The sequence below is a fragment of the Macaca nemestrina genome, chromosome 9, assembly GCF_043159975.1.
Source record: "Macaca nemestrina isolate mMacNem1 chromosome 9, mMacNem.hap1, whole genome shotgun sequence".
Classification (NCBI taxonomy): Eukaryota; Metazoa; Chordata; class Mammalia; order Primates; family Cercopithecidae; genus Macaca; species Macaca nemestrina.
In genome coordinates, this window is record NC_092133.1 from 56,488,220 (window position 1) to 56,509,660 (window position 21,441).

General features: G+C 38.0%; 1 protein-coding gene across 27 annotated transcripts in view; it reads right to left on the bottom strand.

Annotated features, from left to right (window-relative positions):
• The window catches only part of LOC105466182 (ankyrin 3), a 703,092-nt gene that overhangs the window by 357,025 nt on the left and 324,626 nt on the right, over positions 1 to 21,441 (bottom strand). For 3 of the 27 annotated variants that reach the window (XM_071069589.1, XM_071069591.1, XM_011715201.3), the window contains exon 1: positions 3,442 to 7,049. The exons of 5 other annotated variants lie outside the window; for them this stretch is intronic. In XM_071069589.1, the coding sequence (XP_070925690.1) occupies positions 3,442 to 3,555 (114 nt within the window). In that variant the 5' untranslated portion in view covers positions 3,556 to 7,049. Of the gene's footprint in view, positions 1 to 3,441; positions 7,580 to 21,441 lie in introns of those variants that run through there. 19 more of the 27 variants (XM_071069581.1, XM_071069585.1, XM_071069572.1 and 16 more) reach the window with 13 other exon arrangements.

Here is a 21,441-nt window from a genome sequence, read left to right on the forward strand (position 1 = left end):
AACGACAGGGAATGTGCAAGGACTGCAGCCTGACCACGAGGAGAGCACGTGTGACTTCAGCCCATCATGGCTTTATGGTAGGATGAGCCACCTACCGACCACCGCCCATGGGCCTGGGCCCTGCTGGCAGCAGGGGATATAAACAGCTCTTCTCTGTAACTCAGTCAGGGCAAGGATCCAGTAAAAACCCACCCAAAGGCACTCTATCTACAGTGGCATGCCTCCCACTGGTTGCCAACCTAGGCAGCCCATGAGCAGAGAAGTGTGGAGGGAAAAAGATACGGCAGGGAAGGGCAATTGGAAAGTATGGGGAAGGGGCATTTGTAAGTGCATTGGTAAGCACCTTTTAAACAAGATACTCATTCAAACTTTTTTTTAAAGCCAGACAAATTAGTAATAAAAAAGTAAAGGTTCGTCCACCTAGATGCATTTCCTTTCAACAAATAGGAAGATTTTCTTTTTCTTAACACTACTTAAGTTATGTCAAGAATAAAACACATCTTTATTAAAATTCAACTAATTATAAATTCCTAGAAGTTCTGTACTGCTTTTTTTTTGGACTGGTAATCACATATTCATGATTAACATATTCAAAATAGACCATATGCACAATTCACTGGGTTTTTAAAAACTTGATGAAATGTGAATCCAATGTTAAGTCTACATATGCATTATGATTTCATGATAACATATAGTGATATCCCATACTATACGATTCTGTGTCATCAGACCTAATCAAGAAAGCTTCGTCTTTGGCCTTACTCAAACCTGAACTGCAGGAGTGTCATGGACCAAATTCCTTATTTTATAAACTAGATACTCTAGGATTTTCCCAAACTTTTCTAGTTTGTGATTTTACGAGAGTATCCACTATTACTTTTACGTAATTAAAAGATCCTTGCCAGGCTCGGTGGCTCACACCTGTAATCCCAGCACTTTGGGAGGCCGAGGCAGGTGGATCACCTGAGGTCAGGTGTTTGAGACCAGCCTGGCCAACATGGCGAAACTCCATCTCTATTAAAAGTACAAAAATTATCCAGGCATGTTGGTGGGTGCCTGTAATCCCAGCTACTCAGGAGGCTGAGGCAGGAGAATCGTTTGAACCCAGGAGGCGGGGGTTGCAGTGAGCTGAGATCACGTCACTGCACTCCAGTCTGGGCAACAAGAACAAGACTTCATTTCAAAAAAAAAAAAAATCCTATACAGTATTTCTGCATATGAACAAGAGTAACTTCCCCATAATATCCCACAAAATACTTAGAAGAAGCATTTTTGATTGACATGAGGTGTACAACATGGAACAAACTAGCCCACAGGCCTTCATTAGAATCTTAGAAAAAGGTGGGGAAAAAGAAACCTAAAGTCATAACAATTCACTTTACAGGGCATGAGGGTCATATATGGCTATGCCACTGAAGGAAATCTAGAGTGTCTTCAAAATAATTCAGTCTTAACTTTGTATATCACAAGTAGTCCATGAAATAATTTGACTATGAATATTGTATCTTCCATAATATACTGTATCTTAGAGAATATACCTATTTTACTATGTTAAGAATGAACAACAGCAATGAAAGTGCTATCCATGCGCTAGTTTTAGGATCTACTCTGAGAGTCCTGAGAACAAAACATTTAAATCCACTTGCACATTTACAATAGAGATATTGATATTTCTCCATGTTCCCTTCTGGTTGCTAAGTGATTTACATTGGACAGACTCTGTTGTACTGGTAACAAAGCACTTTGGTCCACAAAGCATTTGCTACAGCTCAGTGAGTCCAGAAACTCCCTTTGCTTCACCCCTTCCCTATCTTGCTTCCAAGTCAAACAGGGGCCCAGGACAAAGGTGACAGATCTGTCATCACTGCTACAGAAAACTGCTGTACATAAACCTAGCTAGTCTAACAACCCTAACATATAGTGTCAATATTAATATGACACCATATCTTCATACAAATATATGTACCTTTTCCATGTTTCTTAGAAGCTAGTTTATCACGGTGGGGGTAGGCAGAGATGTATGGAGAGGGGGCAAGTGGTAGTGACCTACCCACAGAGAAACCTCATACAATAAAATTAGACCATAATCTAGCAAAGTATGGCAATTTCATAACAACTCTGCCGTGCAAGGCTTTGAAATACGCCTGCACACAATTTCTTAACCCAAGTTTGTATTTTTATGAAAATATATTCAAGAAGTTTATTTACAAGAATATCAAAGTAGGAACTAACTATATTTAACCTCTTGCAGCAAAACAACTGCAGCTCTCCAGCTTCAATCTCAAAGTCAGCTATGCAACAAAAGGCAGAGAGTCTTCTATAGATCCTAATTCTGGAGAAAATGGCAAGAGTACCAGGAATATTCACGGTTACTCCTGAAGAGGGGTCCATGTGGGGGATGAAATCTGCGTGTCATTTAGAAAGCACATGCCTCACTGCTCACAGCAAATTAAGGATATCTTTCCCTTGGGAATTTTCACAAAGACACATAAAAATGCTTTATGACCTGCCTTTCCTATTCAGATCACAGTTTTAGTCAATTTTTATTAATTATCGTGGAGGAAAAGTGCTTTGGGGTCTTACTCCTGGTTCAGCACCTAGGAGTCATATTTAAGGGCAAACACTCTAATTACTCATGGGCTACAATAAAACACCTCTGACCCAGAATTTTCCTCCTATTTTCCCCCTGCCTTGGAATATCAGTAAGGAATCATCAATGCCTATGCTTTGATCTAAAGCGATCAGTGTTGAAGGTTTCAGGTCACTGGAATTCCTGCGTTCAGGATAATCACTCTCACCCAGCAAATTACCAAACCTCTGTGATTTCAGCTTTATTTAACAAAAGAAAGTTATTTCTAGCAGTTTATTTCCATTGCACAACTTGACAAAAAGCACCTTATAAGAATAAGAGGCAAAAGGAAAGAAAGAGGAAATAAAAGCAAAGCAGGAAATGACTTTTGTGCTACGTCTCTAAGGTCACAGATCTGCCTGGGAAACGCACGCATGTGACACAGTTCCAGCACAAAAGCTCTTTTTCCACGAGACAAACCTCTAAGAAGTACAAAGCCTGGCTCTCTGGCCTCTCCCTCTAACCCAAGGCACCGCAGTGCATTTCACCTTGACTGGGCTGTGAAGAAACTACTTTTGTAACTCCCTCACAACACCTTTCCGTGTCATGGAAACATGCCCATGCCTATATAAAGTGAAGCACACTTTCCGCATAGCCCTGCAATCACCCCACAGGAGAAAACCATCCCTCTTGCCTTGCCCATCCTATGGCCATGGTCTGCCATAGGGTTTATCATCTGTTCGCAATTTACACACCCAATTTACACTCTAGCCAGCATGTAAAAATAAGCTTTAATGCTCCTAACAGATGCCAGGCGGAGATTACAACAAAAAGAATCCAGGCAAGATACATGCTCTGGCATACATAGATACCTTTTTCTTCCGATCCCGGGACCGTTTGCGGTGTTTCCTTTTTTTCTCAGGCTCTTCTTCAGCATTGATTTCTAAATCCCTGTTTTTCTTTAATTGTGAGGCTGCATGAGCCATAATGCATTTAAAAAGATCCTCTCAAGCAGGCACGGCTTCCTTGTAAAAGGTGATATCCTCAGGCACCTTTAATCAGGCTTACAGCAGCATTCCAATCACTAGAGAGAAAGCTTTGACTAGAAGCAGGAAGATATTCACAATGCAAAGATGCTGGAGAAGCTGAAGCTTTTAAAAACCCAAATGATGATGTCCGGACTTCATCCTACACCTTCCTCTACCTGAACCTTTACAGGAGAGTGCAGCCATCGTAATGCATTTACCGTAGTGAAGAAGACAGCTGGGACAGAGGAAGCTGTATTATGGCTGTATCCCCTGCCACCAGCTGGAAGTGTCTAAGTGATTCCTCCGAAGGGGGAATGCTGCAAAGGATGCTTCTCCAAAGAGGAAGAATCAAGAGTCACCACACATGCAGAAGCAAAAATCCAGCACTAATTCTGAAAACCTATTTTAGAATCCTTTGAAAAAAAGAAAAGGCTGCAATTTATACATCACCACTAGATCTACACGGAGAATAATTTAACCCCTGATAGAATGGAGCTGTTCCTACTTTAGTTCAACTGCTGATGGTGACAAAATATATAAAATAAGATTTCAAAAAACACACTACATTTTGCTATGGAGATCCTGACTGCATTACGGGGAAAACAATGCATGTATTGCCCGTCTCAACAGTGCATCCTTTATGCTAAACTATCAGCCTAAATGCATTTTGCGGAGAAGACTACACAAGGGCTTGTTGTCTTTTAAAAACAACATGCTGATTACAACACATCATACAGAAAGATGTGAGCATGTTGGTGTATGGAACAGATGCCTGATTCATAGGAGGTTCCCCAGGACTCTCCTCTCATGGGGTCTGAGGGTCAGGAATCTGTGCCGTAATCAGTGTTTCTGAGTCAGTGAAATGCAGATTTGCTTTCATGTTAGGGTTTGCTTCAATCACCTTACTATTTTTGCCACCTGAGTTCTCAATGACCGCAGCCTCTGAATATTCATTATGTGAAGTGAAGCAGCAGCAGTGCTCAAGGCCTGCTGGGGTGTCTTCTGCTAGGATGCACACACTGGAAGAAATCTAATAAGTCGGGAGTCATTTGCACACATACTACACAGTATTCACAGTAAGTGCTTTAGCAAGAAACTGCTGAAATGTCAGGCTGGGCCTAAAACATATGAGACCTAGTAAAAAAAAAAAAAAGAAAACACACACACATACACACACACCAATTTCACCAAGAAAATGAGCCAGGGAAAAAAAAAAAGAAAAAAGATGTTATGATGAAAAGACTTTGTTAGCATGTGCCCTTCCAACACAAAAGTCCGTAACTTTGGCGGCCGGTGCATTTGATTTTGTAGGGCTGAGTGTGTAGGTGTGTAAAGGACAGAGCACCAGGTCCAGTGCATCATGTGAGGATTTGGTTGGGGTTCTCTGGAGTTGTTGTTCGTCTGCTTCACAAAGAGTGCCAAGCGTGAGTTCCTGCAAACAACTTCTACTCACCATACGTCTAGATTTGGGGTTCAAAGGTCTTTCCTCTTTTCCTCTTGTAGGATGCTTTATAGTCTCTGTGGAGCAGTGATGAAAATGGGAAGGGAAATTCAGGGACCATGGCGTCCCATTCCTACTACCAATGGACTGCGCACTTCTCTGAGGCCTCAAGGCGAACTACAGGGAAACCACGCTGGTCATAGAGTTACCATGGGCCTACTATGTGCACCGATGCTCACGTGCTTGACTTCCACACAAACTGTCTTCATGAAGAAAGAGTTCTGGAAAGTTTCTCCGTTGCCTATGAAACTACACAAAAATGGGGAAAAATGAAGGTGGGGGATGAAATGTAACTCAGATCCGAAACCAGATGAAAGATATTTGGGTCTTTGTAGTAAAAATGAGTGTTTTTGTACTAGGATATTTTACTGTATTAGTAACAGGTGGGGCAGAGTAAAACTTAAACCTTTGTATGCATTTTCCCAATATAAATAATCTTATACTTTTGAAAACATTCATACAATTTCTTTTATTTTCAGTAAGTTGAAGAGAACAGCCAGCTAAAAAGCTGGCGGCTTTCCCACTGGCTCCTGGATCATCTTTTCCTTCTTCCTTTATAGACACTAATGATACTTTAAAATATATTTAGAAGTGTGCTTGATCAAGTAACTTCTCCATCTGAGGCTGGCAAAGCACTATACTTTCTCATTGATTTCTATTGGCAAAACCATAGTTGGAAATTAGGAAAATAAGCCACAGGTATTTTTGAATGTATTTCTCTCTAGAATAATTCTTTGCTTCCCCCAAATGTTCAGAAGTTGAGAATGTGTCATGGCTTTTTAGGACTCCATAATGTGACTTTCTCGTTGCCTTGGATTTTCCCTTATCTCAGTAAGTGGTTAGCCCATCAAAAATAAATCCTAAGGTATAGCTTGCTCAGATTACCTTTTTTACAGAAAATGTGATCTTTTATCTTCCATTTCTAAAGTAGAACTTTGAACAGTGACTCTACTAAGAAAGGCAACCCTGTGGGTCCTAGGTTTTGACTGATATTACTAAAGGCTAAATCCCTTTCTCCCTACACAGCAGACATCCTGACCAGTAACTCTCAAGCTCCTAGTGTACTTATTCTCAACACAAAGGCATTGACTCAAGAGAGCCACAAATGCCAGTTCCCCTCAAAACTGAATTGACAGTTTTATCAATAGTTCTAGAAAGCCTTTATTATAGCTGAAATGAAAACATTAAAAGAACTTTTAAAAACTTGATTCCTTGACTAAATTTTTATCAAAAATTTCCACTTAAATTTCAAGAACTTATGGTCATTTGGGAGATTAAAAACTAGTATGAATATTTAAAGTTCAACTAATTGTCCAACTGGTACAAGCTCATGTGTCTGAGAAGTGGGGCAGATCCCTGGTAGCAACAAGAATGAGATACAAACATGGCCTTAGAGGAAACAAGAGTAAAAGGTTCAGTCAGGCTGATGGTCACCTCCCTCTACCACAACTTCCCCAGTCCTACTACTTGCCATTGGCCATGAGAATGTGTACATAGGACTTGCATAGGATGGGCGTGGCCTATGCACGGAATGTCAAAGCTATTAAAAGCTGAGGGTAGGCCAGGCACGGTGGCTCATGTCTGTAATCCCAGCACTTTGGGAGGCTGAGATGGGCAGATCACTTGAGGTCAGGAGTTCAAGACCAACCTGGTCAACATGGTGAAACCCCATCTTTACTAAAAATACAAAAATTAGCTGGGCATGTTGGTGTGCACCTGTAATCCCAGCTACACGGGAGGCTGAGGCATGAGAATCACTTGAACCCGGGAGGTGGTGGTTGCAGTAAGCCAAGATCACACCACTGCACTCCAGTCTGGGTGACAGAGCAAGACTCCATCCCCCCGCCATCTCCAAAAAAAAAGAAAAAAGAAAAAAAATTCTGAGGACAAAAATTCTTAAGTGACTTCCCTTTCTCAAGAAAAAAAGAAAGAATCTGTTCTTGTTTTAGAAAAGTCCCAGGTACAAGAATTCCTAAACCATGCTTTCAAAATATAGTACAGAGCGATCTTTCAAATTTTTATTAGCTGAAGAAATCATTCTTTGAATACGTCCTACAGGAAAGGTACTTATAATAAACATAACAGTGGAGCTGCATGGCTGAATGGAAAAAATGGTGTCCTGGAGCCCCAGCCCTTTGGCTCTCTCAGCCCTCCTCCAGAAGGCAGCTTTGGTGAGCACAATTTGAAAGCCACCACACTGCCTCAAAGAGCACACTGTCCCAAAGAGTCTCTGTGTTTTCCCTGCTTGTAGCTTTGTTACTAGAAGTTATGTCAAAAAAAGTGATTCTCCATGCACACGTATGTTTATTGTGGCACTATTCACAATAGCAAAGAATTGGAATTAACCCAAATATCCATCAGTGGCAGACTGGATTAAGAAAATGTGGCACATATACACCATGGAATACTACGCAGCCATAAAAAAGGATGAGTTCGTGTCCTTTGTAGGGACATGGATGCAGCTGGAAACCATCATTCTCAGCAAACTATCGCAAGAACAGAAAACCAAATACTGCATGTTCTCACTCATAGGTAGGAATTGAACAATAAGATCACTTGGACACAGGAAGGGGATCATCACACACCAGGTCCTATTGTGGGAAGGGGGAGAGGAAGGGATAGCATTAGGAGATATACATAATGTAAATGACGAGTTAATGGGTGTAGTACACCAACATGGCACATGTATACATATGTAACAAACCTGCACGTTGTGTACATGTACCCTAGAACTTACAGTATTAAAAAAAAAAAAGTGATTCTCTCTACTAAAAATTGTCCCAAATAATTGTTTTTATTTCTTACCAGAACTAACAAGTTTCATGCAGAGTGCTTCCTGCCTGGGCATTATTAGAGCATTAATCTTCTATAAAAACAATTAAAATATCTTTCCACATTGGGCATATGGAGTAATGGGCACACTCCAGATAATATCTAGTCCAGGAATCAAACAATTGTGACTAAGTATGCCACTGAAAATAAAGCCCAAATCAGTTCATTCGGATGCCTTATAGACTTTAGATACACAGCCAAGTATTTCTCCCCACTCATTTTTCACATACACCTTTTCAGGATTTCAAGACAAGCTCCAAATATTAGTTCAGTCAATTAATAACTTGACTACTCTCTCTTGTCATTTCATGTTGTGTCTCTACCTTGTTAAGCTGAGTTGACACACAAACCAATAACAATATATGTGGTTTCTACAGAGATGACACTGTCACATGGAGATTCTGAAGTTACAAGAGCTGTGCACATGTAAAAAATATTACATTGTGATATAAAGAAGGAGAAGTTGGGGAGTATATACAATAATAGAGGATGGAGGCAAGAAAGAAACTAAAGAGAGAAATGGTTCCAGGGCTGCCAGGGAGGGTGTGCCTCCTCAACCCTACTCCATGTTCCTGGTAATGAGGCAAGTGTGTGTTTTGATGGAATGAGAACGACTTCATGCTGCACCCACTTCAGTTTTCTCAGAAGCAGAGCAGCCTCGCCACAAGAGATAGTCAAAATATTTCTTCTTCACAAAGAAATCTGGATCCACGATCATTTCATGAATTTTTGGCATCCTAGATGATACCAAAAGACCTAGAGCAGGTTTGGAACAAGGTGAAGGAACAGGAAAGAAAACAAGCACTAAAATTGTCAAGGGTTATAAATGACAAAATAAAAAACACACACCTGGAAAATTTTTAATTCACAGTCTCATATTATTTTTCACTTTTAGATGAGACATATGAAGTTCTTAAAACAAAAAACTGTGAGGGGATAGCACTGAGGAACTGGTAGCCATTCATACACCCCTTGAAGGGGGTGGCACCTCTGGATAACAAGCACTGGCCTTGGTGCCATCTGTCTTAGCACTTAGTCTGCCCTCTTTCCCCATCCATCTGACTATGCGGCTTGACCTCAGTGCTGGAGAGACCGCCAGCTGGTCCCAAGCACACCAGCTGCTTCTGTGACCTCACATGGGCAGACAGGGGCAGGCACATGAGGAGGCTTCCCCAAGGTCTCTCCATCACACCCACACTGGCCTGCAGAGAGGAGGAGATCCTCCGTTGCACATAGAAGTATCCCACAGCTATATCTGTGGTGTCTGTTCAACCCGAAGGAGTAGACTGGTAGTGCCTGGCAGAGTTCTGAGTGCAAAGCAGGCACCAAGAGAGGGGTGCGAGGAAGATGAACCACATGCCACTTCCTCTCCCCACTCCGGCTCTTATAAAAGGAGGCAGCTGGACTAGATGACTTCGATGACAGTCCTCAGTCTTCTAGAATGCTGTGATTTATGTGAAAGGAGGGCTTCAATGTTTGCAAATTTAAAAATATACATAAGAAAGGTTTATTCAAACAGAGTTTATTCAAGCAGAGTTTACTGTATTCTACACTGGCCAATACAGTAGCCACTAGCCATATGTGTCTACTGGGTAGGGAAATGTGAGTAGTGTAACTGGAGAACTAAATATTTAGTTTTATTTAAAATTTCAAATTGATATTCAATTCAGATAGTAGAACACATGCAAGTGTGTTTGGAACAATTTGGATATGCAAATCTACTTTTCTAACTTTAAATTTTATGATATAACATACAGATCAAGTATTTCCGACAAAAATTTTGCATCCAAATTGAGACGTAAAATATATCCCAGGTTTCAAGATTTAGTACCAAAAAATGCAAAGTAGCTCAATGATTTTACATATTGATTCATGCTGAAATAATATTTTGGATACGATCAGTTAAATAAAATATATTACTAAATTAATTTCACTTTCTTAAAGCTTTTTAAATGTGGCTATTCAAAATTTGAAATTAGATGCATGGCTTACACTCTATTCCTACTCGACAGCACTGGTCTAAAGAACTTACACAGTACTAACAAAAAGAGAGCCCGATCAGTCAGAAATTGTCTTCCTGAAGGCAGCTAATTCATCAAACAAGCAGAGAACACTTAGCAATCAACTACTATGCCTCTTTCTTTCTTTCTTTCTTTCTTTCTTTTTCTTTTTTTTTTTTTTTTTTTGGTATAGGTGATGCATAAACATACAGTATGTTCTCAGGCACTTGTGCTGAAAGAAGCATTTGTGTGCTCATGGACACATTCCCTTACCCTGCTGGGCACTGTGTTCAGCACCAGGGATGTATAGAGGAATGAGACTTCATCCTTTCCCTCAAGTTTCCATGGGCGAGAAAGACAAGGACACCAATAATTAGAACACACAGACAGGTGCTACAGAAGCAGGGGTGGGGTAATGTAAAACATAATGAAGAGGTCAGCACTCAGCACAATGCTTTCTAGGTCGGATCTCTTTTCCCTACCCATGGAACTTACAATTTCACAAGTACCCCTTGACATTCTAGTCAACATGCTGAACTGCTTGTAACCTGAACAGAAAATACAAAACTCCCTTTATGCCCTGGCTACTGCTATTAGTGCTGGTGATACAACAGGGAATGAGGCCGATAAAGTCCCCTTTTCAGAAGCTTCAATTCTTGAATATTGAGCCAGGGAGGAAACAAATAAAAAATGAACAAGATAATTTTCTATAGTAACAAGTGCTATGACGAAAATAAAGTAGTATGAGTGAATTGAAAGTGACCGGATGGGGAACAATTGTTTATGAACTCTTTGCTTCATTCCATGTTTAGATTCCCTAGGAAAAATAAATCATGATAGTGAGGAGCCAGCTGAATCAGGTAATTCACTCTATTAGGGTACTAATTCTCCAAAAGTTGCCCTCTAAACCAAGAAATTCATTTAATAGCAAAGAGCGAATGGCTTCTCAAGTAATGTGTTCAATTCAAATATACTTATTACTGAAGATAATAGATATGCTTTGGTAACACTTATCTCTTAAACTATTTGTATAATTCTAGCTTCCATCACCTTTATTAACTTACAGCTTAATAACAATTCAAAAAGACTGATAAAGTATAACCACTGAGTAATGAAATAAATTTTCCTGTGTAACTTGTGGAAACAAGTCTTGTTGTTTCATAGCCAAATATAATATTCTATGAAATTATTTCTTCTGATAATTCAATAAACTCTTGTAATTTAATGTCTATATAATAATTATATTTAAGTTGGCCAAAAGGAAATATAAGGAAAGTAACTAAGTAAGGCAAAATAGCTCTTACCCCAACTTTGTTGCTAAGTAGCTATGAGATCTTACAGAGACTTTATCCTACCTAGTTTCTGGTTCCATATCTGTAACATGAAAGGAATTCTAAACTCTCCCAAAATACACGCTCTGTGATGCTGAAATACAATTACAGTAAGGATGAAGTGACTGATTTTTGCATCATTTTATGTTGGTGAGTTCTGATCAAGATATAAGGAAAGTAAATTCACTTTCAAAACATTTCTTTCAAGAAGCTACTAAAAGGCAAAGCTACAAAGGAGATTTTATTTGAAGATTCAGGAAATTGTCGGCCCAGGAATTATTTGCTGACCCTGTGTAGGAGGAATGGAGCAGCACATATAAGAAAGCAAAGGATCTTATCTCTAGAGAATGAAACATTTAATTCATTGACTTAGGAGGTCATACTTATAGTAGGATTAAAAAAAAAAAAAAACTAAACAGTACTCCAGATTCTATAATGAAAATCAGTCAAATTTCAGACTAAAACTCAGATAATTATTCTTTAGCATATCGAGGGACATATCAACCATGCAGAAATTTATGTCTAACAAAAAGACATCCTATTTTCTTGGATGTAGCACTGAGCTGACTTCCTGCCATGGAAAGGGCTACATGTAGAGTTTATAGCCTCATCCTTCTGTAGAGTGGAAATAACACCTGCTTCTTCCCTATCTTACCAGTGTGTTTCAATACCCAATGTCTATGAAGCAACATGGACATCACAGAGAACAAAAACATTAACACATAAACACAGGACATCATCCTGTTGGGGAGACAATAACGCAGATTGGCACTCAGGGTTCCTGAGTAGATTTGGGATTCGCTCTCTTCCCACTTGTCCTTGAACTCAGCAAGTGTTAGCAGGCTTTCTCTTTCATGTTGTTTTGGAAGGCACATTGGAATCAGACTAATTGAGCTTCATGTTATATGTTCCACAACTTTGCAACTTTTTCCTTGCCCTTTCATTAGATCATGCCAATATAATCACAAGAATGATAAAAGTTTGAATATTCAAAACAGCCTGTTTGGAACATAAGGTCCTATGTTTTGGAGATAAAGATGGTGAGGTCCTTTGAAAAAATACAACTCTAGAACAATTTTCTCATTCTTTCCCAAGATCTTTTAAAAAGCGTCTGAGAGTGGGACAGCATCGTTTGTAATACTGGGAGGTATTCCTTGATGCAGGCAGATTCATCCTGCTTATCTTTTGTATCTTCTAAGGCAGGAGTCAGCAAACATTTTTGTAAAGGGCCAGAGGGTAAATATTTCAGGCTCTGAAGGCTGTTTGGGTCTCTGTTGCACCTAATGGACTCTGTGAAAAAGCAACCAGAGACAATATGTAAGGGTGTCAAAGTGTCTCTCTAATCTAATAAAACTTTATTTATGGACACTGAAATTTGAATTTCATATAGCTTTCAGGTATTACCAAATATATTTCTTCTTAATTTGTTTCTAACCATTTAAAGTGTAAATAACATTCTTAGCTTTCAGGCTATATCAAAATAAGGCTGGATCTGGCCTGCAGGCCTATTTGCTGACTGCTTGTCTGAGGTATCACACTGTTAATAACATCATTCTGAGGGTCTTTAGGAAAGGGCGAATGGACAGCATGGTCAAAACTTGGTGCTTGGAATTTTTATGTGTACATTCATGTATATGTGCATACCTGTATACCTATACACATAGGTACATGTGCATACATGTATGTATACATGTGTGGATGTGTGTATTTACATAAATCCCATGAAAAATTGTCCTTTGGATTTGAACATGATAGCCAACATGTCAGTGATGGAAAAACATATGTTGCTATGCACATTTTCTATACCAAGTCCACACAGATAACATTCCTTTAATTCACTCATTTAACAAATATTTATTGGGTACCTCCTTTAAGGAAGCAGCATAATCCTATACATTATTTAAGACACCCAAACTCAACAAATGCTCAGCAAGCATAAGAAAACAATTTTAAGTAGTACAGGTGATTGCATATGGCATTCACTCAATGGGCATCTTCCCTGGGTGAACCTCCAACAGTATCATAAACATGATGCTGTGTATGCAATGCATAGGATATCTGGTTCACTATGTCCGGTTCCTCCCTTAGGGTGGGAAGAGGGCATAGGAAGTTCTGATGCTTTGTATTTTAAATGTAATTTCCTATCATACACTATACATATCTTCAATTACTTTGTAGAGCACATAAATTACTTCAATTACTTATAGGGCAACACAAAGGAATACACAGATATTTATGGGGTATCTCCTATGTACATAATACTGTACTAAACCCAGTGAAAATTAAAGAGAAAATGCATAATCTTTTTAAAAATCAGAATCATGATTACAGACTTACAGGCTTCATTTTGGCATTATTTCATCAAAAAAACCAAACTTGGAGGTTTGTCAACAGTTAATGAGTGGTGCAAATTTTAAACAATTATCTGGCATTAAAGATGTGGAAGCTATGGAAAGAATGAGCTCAGGTCTGTGACCTAAAAGAAACTAACTACACCGAAAGTGAATACTTTGTCCTTTAAGAAATGTAAGATGTTTGTTCCCCTTCTCTCACCCCATCCTCCTCCCTCCCACCACGCATGCACAAAATTGTTATTCAGAGAAAGGGAAGGGCCAGATGGTTTTGGGGATTAGCAATGAGGAAAGGCCCAAGTTTCACCTCAAGGTTGTTATTAAATTCTAGTTCAGATTGGCAGGGATACAAAACCAGGGCCACGGAGAGCTCTCTGGGAGTCTTGGTCCAGTTCCTAATGAGCAGGTGTTGACATGGAACAAGCTGCCTGAACAACGGAGCTGCAGGCAAGGAGCCGCTACAGTTACCCAGGTGGACTGAATCTGCCCCAGTGCTTCTGCCGGCACAAGAAACCTTGCACTAAACTCCGTACACTCAGCCATCAGTATCTAGGTTTTGCTCCTTCCCGCAACAAACCGAATAATTTAATGAAAAAATTTAAACTGTGGTCTTTTCTGCAGAGGTGGTGATATTGCAACACTTAGCTCCACTCTAAAAATTCTTTCCAGCATACATCTAATTTAAATCAAATTTAATTTGGGTTACAGAAAGTTTCAATACCCCTGGACATTACCGAGTGTCCATCACATTAACCCTTTTCTAGATGAAAATTCGCTTGAACAATCTATTCAATTAAAATAAAATATAAATCAAAACCTCCAATACAATGTGTGTGTGTGTGTGTGTGTGTGTGTGTGTGTGTGTGTGCAGCCGTGGCACTAAAATCTAGTAAGATTTGGTTAAAATTTGTACTACACCAGTGATAATAGTGGGATTTACTAAATAGAAATACCGTTTTACTATATGTAATGGATATTACTTTGTCAGTGAGTTCTTCAGTGAGACTGGTGAGACAAGCCCAGGATAACAACCAGTGGTTTAACACAGATGCAATATTTGTGTCTATTTTTAACAATAATTTTCTAGCCAATTTGAGTTTTTAAAAAGATTTCAGATCCTATGAATAGGAGTTATGGGAAAGGAATAAGAATGCTGATTCGGCTTCCAACCAAAACTCTTCACAAGGCTTTCTTGCAATAATGGCAAATTAAAACAAAATCATCATGCTTATTAAAAAAGAATTGCCCCACTTTATGAGTACTTGTGAGTATTCACAGCAGAAACAACAATCCTAAGGTAACTACTGCATTTCATGATAGCATGTTCTATCAAGGTGGCAATAAAACCAGTCTTGGGGATAAGCAGATCATTCCAAAGGTTTTTGTTTGTTTGTTTTTGTTTGTGTTTTTTTTACATTACAATAAAAACTTTATTTATAAAAGCAGGTGAACAGTCTGCAGGTGCAGTTTGCCTTTAGATTCTCAAGAAACAAGTCTTGCTTCAGCTCAGGGGAATTTCCTGTCATATCTTGAATTATATTTTATTTTTTAATTTTTAAGTTCTGGGGTACATGTGCAGGATGTTCAGGTTTGTTACACAGGCAGATGTGTGCCATGGTGGTTTCTGCACCTATCAACTCATCACGCAGGTGTTAAGCCCAGCATGCATTAACTATTTTTCCCAATGCTCTCCCTCTCCCCACCCCACCCTCCAACAGGCCCCAGTGAGTGAAGTGGCTCTGCAGGCTTTCTAAAGCTCAAGAGCTCCTCCTGTATTGAGGGTGGCAACAAAAAAATAAAAATAATTTTGAAAACTGTGGCTGTGTGGAGCTTTTGTGTAAAAGTCATTTTATTCATTTTTCCTGTCTTCAACATGTATTCACTCTAAAAATTTCAACTCATGGATTTAAAAATCAGAAAATGTAAGTCAGTCACAGAAAGACAAATCCTGCATGATTCCACCATATGAGGTATCGAAAACAGTCAACTTCACAGAATCAAAAGAGTGGAAGGGCGGTTCTCGGGGGCTGCGGAGAGTGGGAAATGGAGGTTATTAATCAATGGGCATAAAATTTTGGTCCAGCAACAGGAATAAGCACTGGAGACTTGCTGTACACCTTTGCACTGATAGTCAATGATACTACACTGTACTGTACACTTAAAAATTTGTTAAGAGGGTAAAGCTCATGGTAAGTGTTCTTACCACAGTAAAATAAAATTTAAAAACTGCCACTTAAAAAGCACAGGATAAATAAAAGGAAAATTTCAACTAGGAAGAATTTTTAAAAAATCATATTGCCACTGCTCAGAAATGAGTACCATTAGTATTTTGTTGTATATTATTCCAAGTCCCTCTTTATGTTTATATGTATTTAAATGTAACTATTTTACCAAGAATATAATCATTCAAGTAGCTTTATAATCTGCTTTAAAATGTATTATGTGTTAATGCAGATAATGAATATCCATGCAAATCACTAAGTCCTCTTCTATAACTTTTAAAAGGTTATATAATATTCCATGTGATGTACATGTCATTTTTTAAACCAGTCCCCTTCTATTATACATTTAGATTGCTCCAATTTTTTTTATGAGAGAAACAATGCTATATATGACCACTTATTGCAGATGAGTTCACACACCCATTAAGTAACTTAGGATAAATTTCTGGAGGTAGATTTCAGGAAAGGTGAAATCAACCTGACTTAATGGCTAGGCTAAAATATTTATTTAGAGACTGGTGGAATTAAACCGTACTTCTATCATCCCATTCCCAACTCTACTTATATATTCTCTGTCCAAGAATCTTATGTGATAGTTGGCAGACAGAATAGGGACCTGGAGAAATATATTATCTATGCTATGTTTCATTTTACTTACAACTTATTAACAGCTATAAATCATTTAAAACCCAAGCTGTTTTTTAAACCCAAAGTCACTATATTCATGATAATATTTACCAGTGCCACATTTTGAATTATTCAAGTATTATGGATCATAGAGTAGTAACATTGATCAAAAAAGAGCTTAGAACTATACTGGTTTGGGGTTGTGTGGATAACCAAAATAAATGATGTATAAAACTAATAATATAAACAATAAAAAAATTCATAAATATTAATGGGGGAAATGGTTTTGATGAGACACCAAAGAACTTACTGCTCAGTAAGGCTCCGGGAAGATGCCTGAGGATTACTGTATCATAACATTGATGGTAACATTAGACTACTTACATGAACTGTTAAATTCATAACAAATGGTGTATACATTTGTAATATGCCTTAACATGCAGGAGATTGAAATAAACGATCCTATATGCACACACACTTGGAATTGTTGGTGAACTATGTTTTTCCTCCCTATAAGTTTAAGTCATTCATGTGACTGACTTTAGGCAATACAATGTATAGAAAAGAACAAAAGCAATTTTGTACTAGTCCAAGTCTACGCCTCAAGAGAATTTGCACACTTCCATTCTGTTTAGGAACATGGCCAAGCTACAATGTGAAAAAGCCTGGGTTAACCTGGTAGATAATCAGAGACATGTGGCTCATCACCCCATGCCCCAGAAAATAGCCAGCCAGCACCATCACCTAGCAGACTGGCAGGTAACCAAAGACCATGTTTGTGGGAACCTGCCTGAACCACAAGAACTGCCTGGCTAATCCCAGCCTAGTGGTCTGCCTAGAGTTACACAAATGGTTATTATTTTAAACCACTAAGTTTGGGGTGGTTTGTTATGCAGTGCAAGTAACTGATACCAAAAAAGGCTGAGAATATGAATCACAAATACTAGGCGTAAAAGAGGGACTATCACTACAAAGCATATAGATATTAAAAAGGAAAGTAAATATTATGAACTTTATGCTAATTGAAAATTTAGATAAAATGAATATATTTCTCAAAAAAATGCAAATTATCAAAACTGACACAAGATGAAAAGGAAAATCTAAGGAGGCTATGTAGAAATGGAAATTACTACAAAAACAATCATTACAAAAACAATTACACAAAGAAAATTCCACACCTACATGGTTTTGCTGGTGGTTTCTATTGAACACTTTGGGGGAAGAAATCAATATCACACTAACTGTTTCAGAAAATAGAGCAGATGAGGACACTTCAATTGTTTTATGAGGCCAGCATAATCTTTGCACCAAACCTAGTAAATAAATTAAAAATATGCATACATACATAACCCAGACTGATCTCTCTCATTGAGAGAAATGTAAAAATCCTTTACAAAATATTAGCAAAATCAAATTTAATAAAGTGAGGCGTATCCCAGAATACAAGCTTGGTTTACACATATTAGTGAAATGTTGAATGCTTTTGCTCTAAGACTAACAAAAGTATTGGCACTTTTTTTTTTTTTTTTTAAATATTGAGATAGAGTCTCGCTCTGTCGCCCAGGCTGGAGTGCAGTGGCTCAATCTTGGCTCACTGCAAGCTCCACCTCCCGAGTTCACGCCATTCTCCTGAGTATTGGCACTCTTACTACTTCTATTCAACCTTATACAGGAGACCTTAGACAGTATACTAAGGCAAAGAAAAGAGAGCCACAAGATTGGAGAGGAAGAGCAAAACTGGCTCTTTTTACAAATGACATGATGGTTAACATAGAAAAGCCTAAATAATTTATGGAACAACTCCTAGAACTAAAAAGTGTATTTAGCTTGGTTTCAGGATACAAGATCAACATACAGAAATCAGTTGTATTTTGTATGATGGCTGCAAGTGATTGGAAAATCAAATTTTAAAAAAAAGAACAGTTCTACTTTTGAAAATACCAAAAACCATAAAGCACTTTGGATAAATTTAATGAAAGACATGTGTAAATCATCCACATTGTGAACTATAATCATTGCTGAGAGAAATTAAAGATCTACATTAAGGTAGAAATCTACTACACTCAAAGTTTGCAAGATCCAATATTATTAAAATGAAAATTATCCTCAGAACTGCAGATTCAACATGATCCAGTCATAACACCACAAGGATTTTTTTTTAAAAAAATAGACAAACTTATTATAAAACTTGTATGTGAATATAAAGAACTTTGACTATCCAAAACAATCTTTGAAAATAATAACAAAGTTGAAAGAGTGACACTACCTGAATTTAAAATTTACTATTATAGAAAGAAACAATAATCAAGACAGCATGGTACTGGCATTAAGATAGACACAAAGATCAATGCAAGGGAAATAGACTTGCACTTATATCATTGATTTATTTTCAACAAAGGCACCAAAGCAATTCAATAAGGAAAATGACCTGAACAAATCATGTAAAACAACAGAATACTCATATGAATACATATAAACCTCAACTCCCACTTTACACACTACAAGTAATCCAAGAAAAATCATACATCTAGACATAAAAACTAAACTCTAAAGCATTTAGAAGAAAACATAGGAAAATACCTTCACAACATGGGGTAGGCAGACGTTTCTTAAGACAGTATATAGGACATAGTAGTCACAATATTTAAAAAAAAAGTATGTTAGACTTTGTTAAAATTTAAAGCTTCTGTACTTCAAAGGTCACTGTTAAGAAAATGAATAGGCCACAAGTGGAAGAAAATATTCTCAAGAATATATCCGACCAAGGATCAGTGTCCAGAAAATATAAGTGTCTCCAACAAATCAAAACTAAAAAGATAAACAACCCAGTTAAAAAATGAACATTAGACTTTAACAGACACCTACAAATTGGTCAATACATAAAAAGTTGGGGACTAATGCAAATGAAATCTGACATGAGATACTACTATCAACTACCAGAAAGGCTAAAATTAAAGACCGACAACACCAAATGTTGGCAAGGATGTAAAACAACCAGAACTCTAATATGTTGTGAGTGGAGGGTGTGAAATTGCACAACCACTTGGAAAAAACATTTGGCAGTTTCTTATAAAATAATACAAACACCTACCCTATAACCTAGCAATTCCACACCTAGATGTTTCCACAAGAGATAGAAAACATATGCCCAAGAACACGTGCATAAGAATGTTTATGGAAGGCTTTATTTGGAACAAAAAATTAAAAACAGCCCAGATGTTAATTAACAAGTGAATGGAGAAACAAACTGTGGTGTATTCATACAATTAATCTTAAAGAAGAAGGAAAAAAACCCCTACTGTTACTGAGCATATTATGCTGAGTAAAAGAAGCCTTTCTCAAATGAGTATATAGTGTATGTTCCATTTACATGAAGTTCTAAAATAGGCAAAACTAATCTATAGTGAAAAAAATCAGAACAGAGGTTGCTCCTGGGAGTGGAGTGAGGTGGGTATTGACTGGGAAGGAAGAAAGTTTTCTGGGGTGATAGTAAAGTTTTGTGTCTCAAAAAAGTCTGTGTTACCAAGTATATGCTTTTGCCAACATTCATCAAATGGTACCTTTAAGTTTTGTGTATTTCATTGTGTGTAAATTTTACCTAAGAAAAAAGTAAATAAATACCTCCAACTAATGACAGCATGCAAGCTAATGTGTTTAGGGTGAATTTTACTGACATCTATGTATTGAAATACATAAAAAGAAAGATAAATTGATGAATGCATAGAGAGATTGACAGGTGGGTACATAGGTAATGAAACAAATACAGCAAAATGTTAATTGTAGAATCTAAGGGCAGGTATGTGTGCATTCATTGTATATTCTTTCACTTTTTTGTTTTACATTTGAAAATTCTCCTAACAGCATGTTGGAAGAAAAAGCAACCAATATTATATGGTAGACCATTTTTCAGTTTATGTACAATTTTCATATAACACTGTACATTAGACAAGGCCAGCAACATTATCTCTGTTTTCTTGTGGAAGAAACTCTCAAAGAGGACCTTGCTCAAAGTGTCAGGGCAGTAAAAGGGGTCAAACTTTTTCTGTCATCAAACTTTCTGTAAAGGGCTGTATAGTAGCTATTTTAGACTTTCCAGACCATACAGAATATCACATCAATTGAACTCTGCTTTTGTAGCATGAAAGCAGCCATAGATGATACATAAATGGACATGGCTGCATTCCAATAAAACTTTATTTCCAAAAACAGGCAGGCACTAGATTTGGGTCATAGGTTGTAGTTTGCTGACCCCTAGATCAGCGGTCCCCAACCTTTTTGGCACAAGAGACTGGTTTCATAAATGACAATTTTCCCACGGATGGGGACATGGGGTGGTTGGGAGATGGTTTCAGAATGAAACTGTTTCACCTTAGATCATCAGGCATTAGTTAGATTCTCATAATGGGCAAGCGATCTAGATCCCTCACACGTGCATTTCACAATAGGGTTTGTGCTCCTCTGAGACTCTAATGCCACTGCTGATCTGACAGGAGGTGGAGCATAGGCGATAATGCTCGCTCACCTCCTGCTGTGTGGTCCAGTTCCTAACAAGCCCACAGACTGGTACCAGTCCAGGGCCCGGGGGCTGGGGGTTCCTGCACTAGATAAGTTAGGTTTTCTCATTAAAGGTTACCAATAAAAGGATTGACTTAGAGTCAGATTAATCTGGTTTTTGACTATCACTTGGGGTTATTATGGCAGATAAATTAGATAACTCTTATAAAGTAACTAGCACAGTGCCTGTTTTATAGCAGATATTTGGTAAATGTTAGGTGTTTTTTTTTCTGTTTTCATCACCTTGCCTTTTCCTCATTCACCATTTTTGCCACCAAATCTTTCACCCGGGCAAATTACAACAGGAAAGCAAGCCGTTTAATGTCATTTGACCAAATTAATCAGCCATAATAGATCTTTTGTTCAGTCAATCTATAATAGTTGCACTATAAATGGAAATATATCATTTTCCCTGCATTTTCTAGG